General features: G+C 36.7%; 1 protein-coding gene across 3 annotated transcripts in view; it reads left to right on the plus strand.

The window, feature by feature from the left end:
- Window positions 1-16,825, plus strand: part of LOC109096520 (nucleotide-binding oligomerization domain-containing protein 2-like) — a 45,556-nt gene that overhangs the window by 9,021 nt on the left and 19,710 nt on the right. For 2 of the 3 annotated variants that reach the window (XM_042733508.1, XM_042733523.1), the window contains exons 2-6: window positions 2,328-2,679; window positions 2,775-4,413; window positions 4,759-5,139; window positions 9,820-10,260; window positions 14,842-15,262. In XM_042733508.1, coding sequence (XP_042589442.1) covers window positions 2,346-2,679; window positions 2,775-4,413; window positions 4,759-5,139; window positions 9,820-10,260; window positions 14,842-15,262 — 3,216 coding nt within the window. In that variant the 5' untranslated portion in view covers window positions 2,328-2,345. Of the gene's footprint in view, window positions 1-1,591; window positions 1,965-2,327; window positions 2,680-2,774; window positions 4,414-4,758; window positions 5,140-9,819; window positions 10,261-14,841; window positions 15,263-16,825 lie in introns of all 3 variants that reach the window. The other variant, XM_042733515.1, reaches the window with a different exon arrangement.

Raw genomic sequence — 16,825 nt, forward strand, 5'->3', positions numbered from 1 at the left:
ATGATAAATAAGCACATATGCATAAAATTAACACCAAAACAAAGAGATTAATACAATAAACCCAAATAACAAACATCAATTTTCATACACAGAACCCCGAAGCATGAAATACACCAAACCACTTAACACACGTGAATGAATCTCAATATGCTTCCTCTAAAATAAACAGACCAAACAATAAACAATAGTCATGGGCCAACAACAACAAAAGAGAAAAGAAACAAAATAGACGAGATACACACACACACACACACACACACACCCGCACACACACAAAGGGAGGGAAAGCAGTGATCATTTGAGCTGGACAGAAACAACTCTAAAAAGAGAAAACAACATTAAACAACAAAACACAATTTATCATCCCATGTTATATGATCCCACATTCTCAATCAGGACAACTCCTTTAATTACACAAATATAAAATGAACAAACAAACAAACCACTTTCCATAAATGTATTACAATCATCAATATTGAAATGCTAGCTCTCCTAGTCTCACAATAAAAATGAAACTAAATACCTTTGAAGATTTTAGCTGATCACACACCATTAAAGGTCTACGATCATCACCATATACTTCCTAAAGAAGGGAAGACTCTTTTAACACTCTTGTATAAAAGGCTTAGTGTGTACAAAGGTATACTATTAATAATTGTACACAATAAAACGAGCTACCACTGATCGTCAAACTCACGAGCAGTATGCTGTGCTGTTCGTTCAGCTCAAGATAACCAGCTATCTGCAGTCCACTAAGAGCAATCACAGAATTAATTACTTCTCTATGAAAGAAAGTGCTACAAATCATTTCACACAATAAAATAATTAACTTTAACAGTCAGTCAGTCGTCAACACTCACGTGCAACATGCAGTGTCGATCATTCAGTATCCACCAGTTCTTCAGTTCAGAATAACCAGCATGAACACATCTGAAAGTCAACTAAAGAACAATTGCATGATTACACACCGCTGACATCATCGCATTCAGTTTACATGATCATAAGTCACTGGCTGTTGACCAGCGATGTGTAGGCCAGCATTAATTTAAATACCTCACACCTCACACCTCACAGACAATCACTCAATGTGAATGTCATGTGCATCTCGTCAGTGAAGCCGGTTCTGTGATTAGTAGTAAATCTCCATCATGTGCTTTCAGATGGAGCATCATTTATTACACAGAGCCTGAGTTCACTGACAAGTTACGCAAACAGCTTTCATAATCACAGAACGATTTCTTCCATTTCATAATCACGCGATAATATCATCTTTAATTATGCTGCTCCATCTGAAAACAGGTGAAAATACCAAATTTAATAATGTGTTTTTACTCCAAACTCACTTAACATCAGTCTAGTGTTTGAAATAAATCCTTCTGTGAGATGTTTCTTACACAGAATAAGGCACGCAACATATTTCATAGTATTCTAAGCAGTGATAAAGATTATGTTGATTAGCATTGCATTATTATATACTTTATTATAATAAACATTGTAATAAGATGAACTGAGATAAACCATAAATTGTCGTAGTCGTGTGTTTATTAGTCACACTGAATCAATGAAAGAAGTTAAATCTTCTGTTTTCCAGCTACTGCTAGGGATTTCCTGGGTTTCTTCTGCGAGGTGTATTTGGAGTTTCTCTGGGCTTCAGATGGAGATTTACTGCTGATCGCAGAACCGTGCTTCCCTGAAAGATATGCATGACAATCACAGCTTCTGCCTAATCGTGATTTATTGCCTTTGTGATTTAATTTTGATTAATCATACAGCCCCACCTCACAGATCTAATCATACAAATGAAACGCTAACATTCTATTCAAAAATAACAACATTCTTAAAAAGACCTACCAGAGATTCTTCTTCCAGCGACAGACAGCTACCTGCATGCCAAACAGTTAAAAATGGAGCTGGTCTACTGATCGGAAGTGCCTATTTAAAGGGAATCCTGCCTACTATCATAGGTACAACAGCGCCTCCTAGTGGCATGGCTATATACTACTAATACCATTATAAACATCATCAAACCATCAACTTTTAAAACCATTAAGAAAATGGTTTCCTGTGTGTTTTGGGACATATTCCATTGAGTGGTTTTAACAAGCCTCCAATAAAAGGCTATCCCATTATACCCCCCCCCCACCAGGGCAGAATATATGCAGCTTTATTTATATTGATAATGTTTATTTTGTGTACGTACCTCTGTATGATGGATTTAGTCTAGTGATTTTACAAGTCTTTTGTTCACATCTGGAAATAGTCTAAAAATATTAAATGTGAACTAAAGCTAGATAATAAATATCATTAATGTCTGTTTGTTACCCCAGGTTTGAAATGCCTGCAGTATGGCGTGTGCACAGCAATCTGCTACAAAGTACCTCAGCAACACCAGGAGAGACCTAGTGACTCGTATGAAAAACCTTCCTCTGATCATTGAGAATCTTTATCAGAAGAAGGTTTTCAATGACTATGAGGTCGATGCTCTCAAAGCCGAGAAGACAGAGTTTGATAAAGCCAGATGTATACTGGACTGGGTTATTAACAAAGGTGATGAGGCCAGTTATGAATTACTCAAGATTCTGGATCACATTAGGAGGAGGACGTTAGATCCTGGTTTACACCCCTGGATCAGCTGTTTTCCCTTCAGAGATGAAGACCCAGAGCCCAGCTGTTTATTTGGTGGGTAGAAAAAGAACATTTTGGTTAAGTAAAAAAAAAAAAAAAAAAAAAACCTTTTCCAGTACAATTTTTGATGTTTTTTTTGTTAATTTTAGGTACAAAGCCCTGTAAAAACTACCAGACACAGCTCAAAAAGAAAGCAGAAAGTTTATTGAAGGACCAAAGAGAAAGTTTCTGTAAATATCTGGATGACAAGGTACAAGGAAACTTCAGTTTTATACCTCTTGTTTTAGAGACCGGCTCTGCGGTGAAAACTCCTCAATGCAAAATATATTTGAAAAACAAAAAATGCAAAAAGCTACGGCCCAAAAAACTGAGAGCTTACATTCCTACCGATGGACAAGCGTTATCACCTGAGGACCTCCTGAGATGGAAGGACAAGAGCATCCTCATCATCGGCAAACCTGGAGTAGGAAAGACTACAGTTGTCCAGGAAATGCTGCGTCTTTGGGCAGAGAAGGATGGCAGAGAGATAGACTACATGTTTTACTTTGATGAAAGCGTTTTGGCTCACAATAGTGTTGCCAGCTTGGAATCTCTTTTGTTTGATGTGTATATAAAACCAATGGAAAAAGACAAAAAAGAAGTGTTTCAAGATATTGAGGAAAACTCTGAGAATGTTGTCATTGTGTTTGACTGTGTGATGGATTTGGGAAAAAAATCCATCTTGTGGAAGATCATGAAGCACGAGCTCCTGCCAGATGCCAAGATTGTGATCACATGCAGATCAGAGGAGGAAGATGATCCACTTTTGTCTAACTGGCCGACACGGACAGTGTATGTACAAGGATTCAGTGCAGAGTCTATCAACACTTACTATCAGAAGATGTTGGGTCATGATCCTGTTCTTCTAGAAGTTATTTTGAAGAATCAAGGGCTCTTCAGTCTTAGTCATGTTCCGTTGTATGCATTCATGATTGTAGACTTGATTAAGTTTAAAAATTACACTGTATACAACCATCCACACACAGTCACTGAAATCTACATCCACATTTTCCGTCTTGCTGTGAAGAAACATGGGAATAAACAAAATAAGCAAATAGACATGTACCTGAAAGAGAAGAAGGATCAGATCCATCCCTTGATAAAAAATGCTTTCAATGGCACTATGCAGAAGTGCCTGAACCTTCCAGATTTTAGCAGTGATGACACGGACATTTGTCATGCTTTTCTGAAAATGATCACAACAACAGACTCACCAACATCTGCAACTACATACTGTGCGTTTCTCCACAACACAATGCAGGAATTCTTCTCCGCTTTGTGGCTTCTTGGACATCCAGATGAAATTGAGAAAGTCTTACTGCTCTGTCAGAAAGAGGAGCATAAACACATGAGATATGTTCTTCCTTTCTTATGTGGACTTCTGAGTGAACACAACACCAGACTCCTCAAGTGTCTCTTCCCAGAGGATCAGATAAAGAAAACATCTGGTTGGTTGATTGAGAAGCTTTTGGACACATTTCTTCAAGCTCAGAGTGAGAGTGAAGAGTTTGATCTTCTCTATGTGTGTCAGTGCTTGTATGAGCTCCAGTCTCCTAAAGCCTGCTTAATGTTCCTGGAGAAGATGAACCATCAGCTTGAACCAGAAGTGGATCTTGATCCTCATCAGTGTTGTGCTCTGTCTTACGTGATCGGTCAGTCCAGAGATAAAGAGGTTTATCTGAATCTGGAGGACTGTACCATAGCCGATGTAGGAATGAACATGATGCTCAGCTGCTCACCAAACATCAGGTACTAGAAGCTGTTGTGATTTATTATGCCCTTCTTACAAGATGTAATGTAAGTCTAAGGTGTCCCAAAAATGTGTCTGTGAAGTGCATGCATGTATCTGGCTGTAACTGGTCTCAGCTCATCTCAAACAAGCTCCTATCTTCTCCTGTGTGTGTTCAGTGGTCAGTCTGTCTCTCTCTTCTTGTACTGAGTGAATGTAAGCAGGTCAGTGAGTTATGGTTACAAGGGGTGCTTTATGAGTCTCTGCTGCACTTAGCTTAGTAACTAGTATGCTGTATGTAGAAATAAGTTAGCATTTTGCAAGGTTATTTGTTCTAAACCTAATGGAAATTCTCTTTGTTGCAGGTTAAAGACTTGTAAAGAACCGCTGAAGCAAATCATATTCTATGTAGAATTCTTCCATAAATCATTAAATCAATGTGACTGCAAACTTTTTGAGGTGAGAGGAAGATACAACCCAGAAAAATTAAATGGTCTGCTGGATCTGTACTCACATGTGAAGAACTATGAGACTCAAACAGGCAGGAGTTATCTTCCAGCATTACAGTCAGTTTTCCAGTCACCTGATGTCTGGATCATAGATCTCTCAGAGAGAAAGAGCTCGGTCCTCCTGGAAGTGCTGAAGCTCCAGACAGAGAAGAGAACAGTCGAGCTGAGAGGATGTTCAGAGGAAGAGAGTGACATGAAGAGTTTCCTTCAGTGTCTGCAACACATCTCACAGCTTAGGTGAGAACATCTCTGGCATCTTACAGTTATTGTGAAATATGATTTCTGCATAAGCTGGGACATGTTTTTGGTCTTAATTAGGGTTGGGTACCGAAACCCAGTACAAATATGGCACCGGTACCTATGTAACCAGTATGTACTAGAACCGAATCAGAACACAGATTTCAGTGCCATGCCTGAGAGATCGATTGAAATATTTGTCTTCTCTGGAACAGACGCAAGAAGCATCATCACCGGCACTGCATGTGAAAAATAATTTCCTGACTGAGAAAATGCATGTGAACTCAAGTCAGAATTCGCTCTAATAATACAAATCCATCAAATCTTTGTAGTAATGCAAGTGTCCATGTTGTTTTGGCACCGGTATCAGAAAAAAACAAATGATACCCATCCCTAGTCTTAATAGGGCCTTTCGCACCATTTTAGTTCCAGAACTAAATGTACAGTACTAAAGTACTGGGACAATTTTGCACGAACTTTTTCCCAGTACAATTTAAAGGGTTGCATTCGCACCGAGAGTGTGTACTAGGACTTGATGTAAGCCGGTCGACAGCGACATCATTTGTGCGCGACATTCAACAACGAAAGCAAAGAAGAACAACGCTAACAACAGGAGGATAGAGGACGCTGTGATCGGAGCTGTGTTTTTGTTGTGTCTCGCGGGTTTCACAATAATGGACATTGAATGTTGACGTATATGTAAATCGATTGAAAGAACAGAAAGAAGGACTAAGAATCTCCAACATCAACTGGCAGTGCTACATTTGCTACAAGTGCCTGCACTTTGTCATATTTGCAATGTTTACAGTATGTTACACTGCGTTTTAAATCATGGTGGGTGAGGGCGTTTTCGAACACATCTGGCCAATCAATGTCTACTTACGTCACGTGTAGTACCAGTTGTGCTGGTTAGACCCTGCTCTGGAGTAGGAGCTAATTTTGGTTCTCGAAAAAGGCAGTCCGGTACTAAAATCATACCCAGTTCCTGCGGTGCGAAAACGCCCAAAAAGTGGGTCATTCTCACGAAACTGTTGAAATGCCATGGCACTAATTATTTTAAGTATTAAACATGCAATTTAGTAATATATAAAAACATAATAATAAAGACAATACTGTTCTCTACCTTGCACAAAGAGTAATTTCAACATAGGAATTAATTATTTTTGCATTTTATTGCATTTTTTACTGAAATTCTCATTACCGCAATGCGTCCAGCTGTGAATTTATGTTGTAATTTAAACAAATTAGAATTAAAATATTCTGAAAAAAGTAAATTGATATTCTTCTGTATGTTTTCACATGACAGAAAAATGACAGACTGAATATTCATGTATAATAATAATGATACAATAGTGGAAAAATTAAGTGTCCATGACTGATGTTCTCATCTTCCGCAACAATTTTTGAGGGCCATTTACACACAATTTTTTTTATTTTTTGATGAATCTTGATTTTAAATTAAGCAACACGCATGTGGCAGAACCTTCAAAATAGCAACCAGGTAGGCAGATCTCTTCATATTGTCCCAGTTAAAAGTAAAAAATTCTCTTGTCAGAAAGTGTACATGACAAATTGCTTATCTTTACCGAAATGGCTAGTTTTCCACATTTAGAAAAATATTAGATAAAAAATGTTCTATGAAAAATGTGCTAAATCATCATGGCTTCTCTGTTGTTATCAAAACATGCTAAGACACCTTATCCTCCACAACACCATTCTCACTTACCACAACAATTTAAAGCCAATTGCAGTAGAGAGAACTTCTTTTTTGGTAATGAGAATTTTATCATACAGACTATTTTTAAATTTACATAATGAGTTTTTAAATTAAATATTATTTAATAACAAAAAAAAAAGAATCTTAAGCAAAGGCTAGGGTGACCAGTTTCAGAGAAAACGTTTATACCAACCCGACAGCTCCCAGGAAGGAGAGAGACATTATGGGTTAGAGGGTACAGCAAGAGTAGTTATCAAAAATAGTCTACAGTGTTGGGAAGCTTACACAAATGTTGGTACATCTATCGAGGACTTTCTATAGGTATAATGATTTTTATACTGAGCTACAATATTTTCTACACCCTAACCCCACCCCTAACCTTCTACATTTTTAATCATCACTGTATGTTTGTTTAGCCATTTGATTTAAGGGGAGAGAAACATGAATACATACTACATTATGCCGACATTTTGTCCTCACAAAGCAGGTAAAACTACAGGTAGTTCACATACACAGGTTTGTTTCACTGTATTAGTGAGATCACTCATAGGCTTCCTGTAACGTGGAGTCAGAGACGTTCGGATCCATTTGCAGTAGTTTATTATAGAATGGTCAAACAGGCAGTAATCTAACAACAGTGTCAAGTGTGTAAAGGGATATCCAGAATCAGTAACAGTACCAGGCAGAGGTCAGGGCAGGCGGCAGAGAATCACAGGCGGTATACACAATCCAATATCAGACACGGAAGGAACAAAGACTAGGAAAACCGCTCTGAAATGTTAGACGGGGCTAAACAAGACTTCGCCATCATTGAGAGTCCAAACACAGTATATATAGGGGAGTGGTAGTGGGGAACACCTGGTGGTGATTAGCCCTAAGCACGGGATTATGGGAAATGGAGTTGGAAATGGAAATGGACACCAAATGCAAGAGTCCTGAGTGGAGTGCCCTCTACTGGAGTTCATGGGCACTCCAGCTGACGATCGTGACACTTCCACTGTTTTATGTCAGGTTCATATTTTCTATGTCTTAACCTGATCCCTAACCCTCACAGAAGCCCGTGCACATCATTATATTTAAATGGATAGTTCACCAAAAAATGAAAATTCTGTCATTTAATTACTCAAGTTGTTACAAACCCATAAGAAAAAGATATTTTTTGTGGAAAACCACAGGGTGCCCTTAAAGCTGCTTCTTTGCTCACAACAGGTTTATAAAAACTTATAATATTCTGTATTCACAAAACATTTTATCTTACCACTTAACAGAAGTAAAAGTTCTTAGGTACAAGTTTTCTCATAAAACCTATTCATAAAGCAGCTGAGACAGAATTTTACTAAGGAATGGGGAGAAATCTTAAGCAAAGAGAAAGGGTGAGGATGACCTTGTTGGTATGGATGATGTCAGCATGCTTACTAACTACACCCACAGTGATTGGCTGAGAGGGGATGGGTCTCTGTCATTTTATAATAGAAAATTGTAGAATGAGGTATCATGTTGCCATAATCAAATAAAGATTTCAAAATAAAAATGTTGCAATATTCAAATAAAGTTTTTTTAAATTTAGGCTGCTAAGTGTCACTAATTAAACAAGCATATGTTCAGCTAATTATCAGCCTCAACATCTCTACATCTTATAAATAATTGTTATATGTACAGTATAAGCAGCCTTTTAATTAACATATTAGAATTATTATGGATGATATGACAGTAAGACTTAGTACAAAGGTAAAAGAAATCCAAACTGGATTGCTGTGGAAACATTTTTGGTTTGTTTATGATTTGGTCTTTGTGATTTAGGAGTCCTCTTGACTACCACTAACTTTTCACAGATTTAAGAGCTGATTTTTTACATAAAAACACTTTGTGAAATACTCTTAAGAACAAAAATTTAGGAGTCCTAAAAATGAGGAGTTAGGAGCTACATTTAGTCTTAAAATATTTTGTGAAAATGGCCCCTGGTGTTTTTACCCTGTATGTTGTTTAGTTTTGAAGCACTGCAAAATAATTTATGCGAATATTATGTTATTTATTTTCTACATTAAACATTATTTGTTTGACTATACCTCATTCTTAATATGCCTATTATCATTACCGAAATCATGAACCTAATTTCTGTAAGCTATGTATCATTATCGCAACATGTGTTCTTTTAATATTTATTTAATACATTGAAAAATAGTAGTTTGCTTTTAAATGTATGTGTAGAATCTATACATTATGTTCTTTCAGGTTTGCCACATCATTTTGAAAATATGTCAGTTTTTAATAAAATAATAAAAAATATTAGGCTGCAAATTGCAGAAGGTGTTGCGGTAATGAGAGAAATCACTGAAAATCAAATAAAAATGTTATTATAAAATATATTTTATTTCAAAGTTTCAAGTAACTGTGCATGACTGTTAATAACCCATTTTTTAAAATGTGAAAATGTATTAGTTTTCCCTATGGCACTGACCTTTTCAGAGTGTAGCGGTAATGAGATTTTTAAGGACATGTGTTGGAAAATATATTCAAAAAGGTGTTAAATTGTCAGTAAAACTTTTTTGAATTTATGGTCACTGGCACTTTTTTAAAATGTCATATATTAAATCTTTGAAACTAAGATTTCGTGAGAATCACCCAGGTAGTTCCACAATTAGTTCTGGTACTATGAAAAGGTTCCTGCGGTGCGAAAGGCCCTAATGAGTGTCTTTAGTTTAGGGGCTCTGTTTGTTTCAGTGGTAGTTACAGAGTTGTATCAAACACAGCTCTACTGGGTACCTCCAAGAAATTGACCATCTTCCTCCTCCTCCTCCTCCTTCATACCCACAGATTTGCACAAATGACATCCCATATAGCACTGCATTTCAGCTAAAACATGATCAAATTACATCTCTTTTTGTTGAATTATGTACAGTAGAATATTAAATGAAACTGACTCAAATGAATGAAGTGTTTGGTTCTTGATTGTGTATTATCAGGTTCTGGGACATTGATGAAGAAGAAGAAAGGATGTCTGCAGTCAGATTCCTGCTGAAGCTCTGTGTTGCTGCTGTAGAAACTGATGAAGAAACAAGATTCTTGACTCTGCTGTCATCTGTGTGCAGCTACAAAACCTTCCCTTTTGATGAAGAGCTTGATGATGATGATGCTGGTGTTCAGCGTGATTTCCTGCTGGATCTGTACTCACATGTGAAGAACTATGAGACTCAAACAGGCAGGAGTTTTCTTCCAGCATTACAGTCAGTTTTCCAGTCACCTGATGTCTGGATCATAGATCTCTCAGAGAGAAAGAGCTCGGTCCTCCTGGAAGTGCTGAAGCTCCAGACAGAGAAGAGAACAGTCGAGCTGAGAGGATGTTCAGAGGAAGAGAGTGACGTGAAGAGTTTCCTTCAGTGTCTGCAACACATCTCACAGCTGAGGTGAGAGTTTCCTTCAGTTTTTGCAGTTATTGTGAAATATGATTTGTGTGTTTGTTGGTATGTTTTTTCTTTTTTTTATGAGTGTCTTTAGGGGCTCTGTTTGTTTCAGTGTTAGCTACAGAGTGATGCATTCTGATCATTCACTACATCTGATCTCTTTTTTGTGTCACTGGCTAAATGTAAGAGCAGTTTTTGTGCAGAGTGAGAAACAGCTGGCCGTCAGAGTGAATACTCATCATATCTGTAGATGTACAAGCAAAAATTATGAGGGTATTTATAGGGCATCTTTGTAGATTCAGCCATCAGGTGATACCTAAGTACATGTGCTAGATGATGAAGCTGAAAATAACAGCTAACAGTTAACACTAGTCATGAGGATGTGTGGCAGTAGATCAATATGATTAATTATACTTACATTCTCTGTCATTTAATTCAGGTAATATTCAGTCAGTCCTGACGAGCACCACGCTGTTCAGGTGTGTTTTAGAGCTGCACGATTAATCGTTAAAAGATCACGATCTCGATTCTGGCACCCATGTGATCTCATTTCTAAATGACAACGACTCTCCCATCTCTATTAAACTTTGACAAAGTCTTACCTGATCATTCAAATCTGTGTTCGCACCACCGCTGACACAGACAGAGCTCTTACCATGTTTGGTTAAGAAACAGCTTCACAAACAGTCTTTTCAACACAGTCTTACAGTCATTCACATTGTCACAGAAATACTGGAATGAAAGTTTATAGTTCAGATATAAACATTGATGTCTATAGTAGCGCGACCAAATGGAGCAAATCTGCATTTTAAAGTAACTGTGCTTCAAATAATATTTGGTTGATGGCATTGTTTTCATCATTGTTTTGGTGGCGAAAAGTGAATTTTAAAAAAAGTATAATTGAATGAATCATTTATTCAATAGAATCGTTCAAAAACGCTGATTCATCCAGTAGGTTTATGAGTGAGTCGTTAATTCATTGATTCAAACAACTCGTTAATTATTTGAATATTAAATTGGTGTAATAAATATATTTTAAATACATATACACTACCAGTCAATAGTTTTTGAATCATTAGAATTTTAGTGGTCTCTGACTCTAAGCTTTTGAATGGTAGAGTGTATAATGTTACAAAAACTTTTTATTTCAGATGAATGCTGATCTTTCTATTCATCAAAGAATCCTGATAAAAATTTAGTCAAGTGTTTTAAATATTGATAATAATAATAATAATAATAATAATAAAATGTTTCTTGAGCAGTGAATCATCATATTAGAATGATTTCTGAAGATCATGTGACACTGAAGACTGGAGTAATGATGCTGAAAATACAGCTGCGCATCACAGAAATAAATTACAGTTTACAATATATTCAAATAGAAAGCAGTTATTTTAAATTGTAAAAATGTTTCACAGTATTACTGTTTTAGCTGTATTTTGTATAAAATAAATCCAGGCTTGGTGAGCAGAAGAGACTTACTGTTCAAAATCTTTTGACTAGTAGTGTATATTAAAATGTTTAATAATTCATTCAAATTAATTAAACACTTTTAAATAGACTGCAGTAATAATATTTTGCCACACATTATTTTGCCACACATTATTTAGTTCAGAATCGTGGGAGAATCGTGATTTCTGTTTGAGACAAAAAATTGTGATTCTCGATTTATCCAGAATCCTGCAGCTCTGTGTATAATAGAGATGTGCCTGTTATTAAAGGATGCAGTTACTGCACAATTTTTTGTAATAACTTTTATGTTTTCCCTGAGAAATAACTTTTGCACGCTCATATCTTTTACATTCTCTCGTAAATATATTTGCATTCGCTTTCAAAACTATTGCATCCCCTCACAAAGATATTAGCGTTCTCTCACAAAACTAGTTGAGTTCAGACAAATATTCCTGTTTAGTTTCCAGCTCGCAGTGGTTCATACAGCTCTGTACGTTCACAACAGAACGGTTCAGAGAGTTTTATTTTGAACTTGGACTCAAGTATAAAGAAATACAGAGAGACATCTTGAAGAGCTGCTTGCTGAAAGGACCTGAAGTAATCCCAGAAAGTGCTCTTTGATTCAGTTTGAAGCAATTGTTACAAGAAAGGAATCCAAGACACTTCTTCTGGTCCAAAAAGAAGCGAAAAAGCCTTTATACCCATTATGACCATTACAGTAGAAGCATTTAAAATGACTAAAACACTGCACATTATATTATATTATATTATATTATATTATATTATATTATATTATATTATATTATATTATATTATATTATTCAATCACAATATTTATGTAAAATACAAGATTAGTTTTATATCTCTTGGTATACAAACCCGATTCCAAAAAAGTTGGGACACTGTACAAATTGTGAGAAAAAAAAAGGAATGGAATAATTTACAAATCTCATAAACCTATATTTTATTCACAGTAGAATATAGATAACATATCAAATGTTGAAAGTGAGACATTTTGAAATGTCATGCCAAATATTGGCTCATTTTGGATTTCATGAGAGCTACACATTCCAAAAAAGTTGGGACAGGTAGCAATAAGAGGCCGGAAAAGTTAAATGTACATATAAGGAACAGCTGGAGGACCAATTTGCAACTTATTAGGTCAATTGGCAACATGATTGGGTATAAAAAAGAGCCTCTCAGAGTGGCAGTGTCTCTCAGAAGTCAAGATGGGCAGAGGATCACCAATTCCCCCAATGCTGCGGGCGAAAAATAGTGGAGCAATATCAGAAAGGAGTTTCTCAGAGAAAAATTGCCAAGAGTTTGAAGTTATCATCATCTACAGTGCATAATATCATCCAAAGATTCAGAGAATCTGTAACAATCTCTGTGCGTAAGTGTCAAGGCCGGAAAACCATACTGGATGCCCGTGATCTTCGGGCCCTTAGACGGCACTGCATCACATACAGGAATGCTACTGTAATGGAAATCACAACATGGGCTCAGGAATACTTCCAGAAAACATTGTCGGTGAACACAATCCACCGTGCCATTCGCCATTGCCAGATAAAACTCTATAGGTCAAGAAAGAAGCCATATCTAAACATGATCCAGAAGCGCAGGCGTTTTCTCTGGGCCAAGGCTCATTTAAAATGGACTGTGGCAAAGTGAAAAACTGTTCTGTGGTCAGACGAATCCAAAATTTGAAGTTCTTTTTGGAAAACTGGGATGCCATGTCATCCGGACTAAAGAGGACAAGGACAACCCAAGTTGTTATCAGTGCTCAGTTCAGAAGCCTGCATCTCTGATGGTATGGGGTTTCATGAGTGCGTGTGGCATGGGCAGCTTACACATCTGGAAAGGCACCATCAATGCTGAAAGGTATATCCAAGTTCTAGAACAACATATGCTCCCATCCAGATGTCGTCTCTTTCAGGGAAGACCTTGCATTTTCAACATGACAATGCCAGACCACATACTGCATCAATTACAACATCATGGCTGCGTAGAAGAAGGATCCGGGTACTGAAATGGCCAGCCTGCAGTCCAGATCTTTCACCCATAGAAAACATTTGGCGCATCATAAAGAGGAAGATGCGACAAAGAAGAACTAAGACAGTTGAGCAACTAGAAGCCTGTATTAGACTATTTCATTCCTATTCCTAAACTTGAGCAACTTGTCTCCTCAGTCCCCAGACTGTTATAAAAAGAAGAGGGGATGCCACACAGTGGTAAACATGGCCTTGTCCCAACTTTGAGATGTGTTGATGCCATGAAATTTAAAATCAACTTATTTTTCCCTTAAAATGATACATTTTCTCAGTTTAAACATTTGATATGTCATCTATGTTGTATTCTGAATAAAATATTGAAATTTGAAAATTCCACATCATTGCATTCTGTTTTTATTCACAATTTGTACAGTGTCCCAACTTTTTTGGAATCGGGTTTGTACATGCTGTACATACATTTTTATACAACTGTGCTAACATTTGCTTTTGTGATGAATTAGTTATTAATGGCCAGTATGTGTCGTGTAATTTGTCTTTGCAGTGAATAGTTTATATATATATATATATATATATATATATATATATATATATATATATATATATATATTATAATTATTATTATTATTTTTTTTAATTCACAACACAATCCGACGCATACTGTACATGTATATGAAAAATGCTATATTAAAAGCAGAAAGCATAAATTAATGAAACTATTTACGGTGATACATGTATATTGAATAAGTACATAAGGTTATATGTAAGGTTATATTGAATACTGATTGTGTCAGTTTATCCCATTTTAGATTAAAATGAAGCATTATTTAATTAACTTATTCAAATGTAGCAGCAGCACTTCTGCTTTGCTGCGTCTCATGAAACTTCATCTTTTACTGTCCCTTCAATAAGAAGACTTGCGTTCAGTGTAAGTCTGTGCTGTATCTGATGCCATTATTTAAGGTTTGTTCAGTTATCAAAACTGTAAATTCATTATTGACATTTAAAGTTTAATTTTAAAAAGTGTTTAATGTGAGCTGAAAATGATGTAATCACATCGTAGCTGTAATAAGTTCTGTGACATCTCTGTTTATTCACATTTCTCATTTCTATTCTGTTACAGAATCTCTGATCTGAGTGAAAGCGTTCTTCGTGGATTTCTTCTGAGTCTCTTCATTAAAGCAGCAGAGATTGAGACACAGACAGGAGAACAGATGCTGGAACTGTTAGCATCAGTCTGCACCAGCTCTTCTGATTATGAATGGACTGACATATTTTATGATTGGGATTTCCTGCTGGATCTGTACTCTCATGTGAAGAACTATGAGACTCAAACAGGCAGGAGTTATCTTCCAGCATTACAGTCAGTTTTCCAGTCACCTGATGTCTGGATCATAGATCTCTCAGAGAGAAAGAGCTCGGTCCTCCTGGAAGTGCTGAAGCTCCAGACAGAGAAGAGAACAGTCGAGCTGAGTGGATGTTCAGAGGGAAGAGAGAGACGTGAAGAGTTTCCTTCAGTGTCTGCAACACATCTCACAGCTGAGGTGAGAACGTCTCTGGCATCTTACAGTTATTGTGAAATATGATTTCTGCATAAGCTGGGACATGTTTTCTGGTCTTAATGAGTGTCTTTAGGGGCTCTGTTTGTTTCAGTGTTAGCTACAGAGTGATGCATTCTGATCATTCACTACATCTGATCTCTTTTTTTGTGTCACCGGCTAAATCTAAGAGCAGTTTTTGTGCAGGGTGAGAAACAGCTGGCCGTGGGTGTGAGAGCTCATATCTCTCTCTCTCTCTCGTGCGCATGCGTGAGCGTTTTTGTGGAGCGAGTGGAGCGTGGCTGTGAGAGTGACTGTGTGTTTTCCCAACTTTCACGGTTAGTTTGACTTCTGTGATTTATTTATTTATTTATTTGGTAAAGGTGTAAGGGTTAGAGGAGTAGTTTCCTTTTGATACTGACCATTATGGCCGGTGTTAAGGAGGGAGTAGGGTTAGAACAGCTCACCTGATGGCATTGGAATTAAAGCGCCGGTCGGCAGTGACTGTTCTGTTGAAGAGTGCAGTCTTGCGGTTGGACAGGTGATCAGACATGAAAGTATAAGATCAGCTTCTAGAATGAATAGTGCGATGGTTCTTTTTTTGAATTCAGTAGCAACCCTCTATGGACAGCTTGGCAACTGAATCGCCATTGGCTAGTAAATTTTTTAGTTTACTCGCCAGACTGATATATATATAATAAATGTTTGTAAAATGGCACAGTTTTTTAAATATCTGAAAGTATACTCTTAACATCAGTCAGTCAATCATTATAATAATCAAGTAATATTTAATAATAGAACTTTAGTAATTAGAAATAAACTTGATAACCATGTTTGAATGCATATTATTAATTTTAACTGAACATTTTAACGGGACTTGTGGTGGTGCTTTTTTGGTCATTCAGTGTTTATGTAAAAAAATAAAAATAAATAAAAAAATTTTTTGGGGGGGAAAAAAAAATACCAATTAGATAATAATGATACGAATTCTACTAATAAGAACTATAAAACTCACTAAGGATTACTAAGGATTAATGAGCTGATGGATTCATGAATATTAATCAGGTTGTGTGTGTTTGCTCGAACTGATTTGCTGAAAACAAAACAGGAAAGATAATAGGTGAGCACCAGCCAATGAGATTGCCGTTTGCGCATTAGCTCCGCCCACTACCGGAAAACCCGGCAGTTCTTAAAAGCTAAAGAATTCCAAAGGAACACCGTTATTTTAACAGGAAAATAAAACAAAGAATATCGTTTACATGTAGCGCATCAATGCTCTCTCTCTCTCTGAGACAAAGCGACAGCGAGTCGTGCGCTTTCACACTAGAGTTTACGGTACCTCAAATACAGGTGTGTTGCACATCCATTCAAATGAACTGAACAACAGCACAGATCGCTTGATGGAGAGTGAAACTCTGAAGCGCTCATTCAGAGAGTGTTCAGCGAGTGAAAATATATCTGTGCTAAACTTATACTTAGCCTCCAACTAACACACTGGCGAATAAAATCTGAGAATTTATTAGCCATTGGGTGATATTTGTTCTGCTTTTGTAGATATATTTATGTTTT

This window comes from Cyprinus carpio, chromosome A3 (genome assembly GCF_018340385.1).
Source record: "Cyprinus carpio isolate SPL01 chromosome A3, ASM1834038v1, whole genome shotgun sequence".
Classification (NCBI taxonomy): Eukaryota; Metazoa; Chordata; class Actinopteri; order Cypriniformes; family Cyprinidae; genus Cyprinus; species Cyprinus carpio.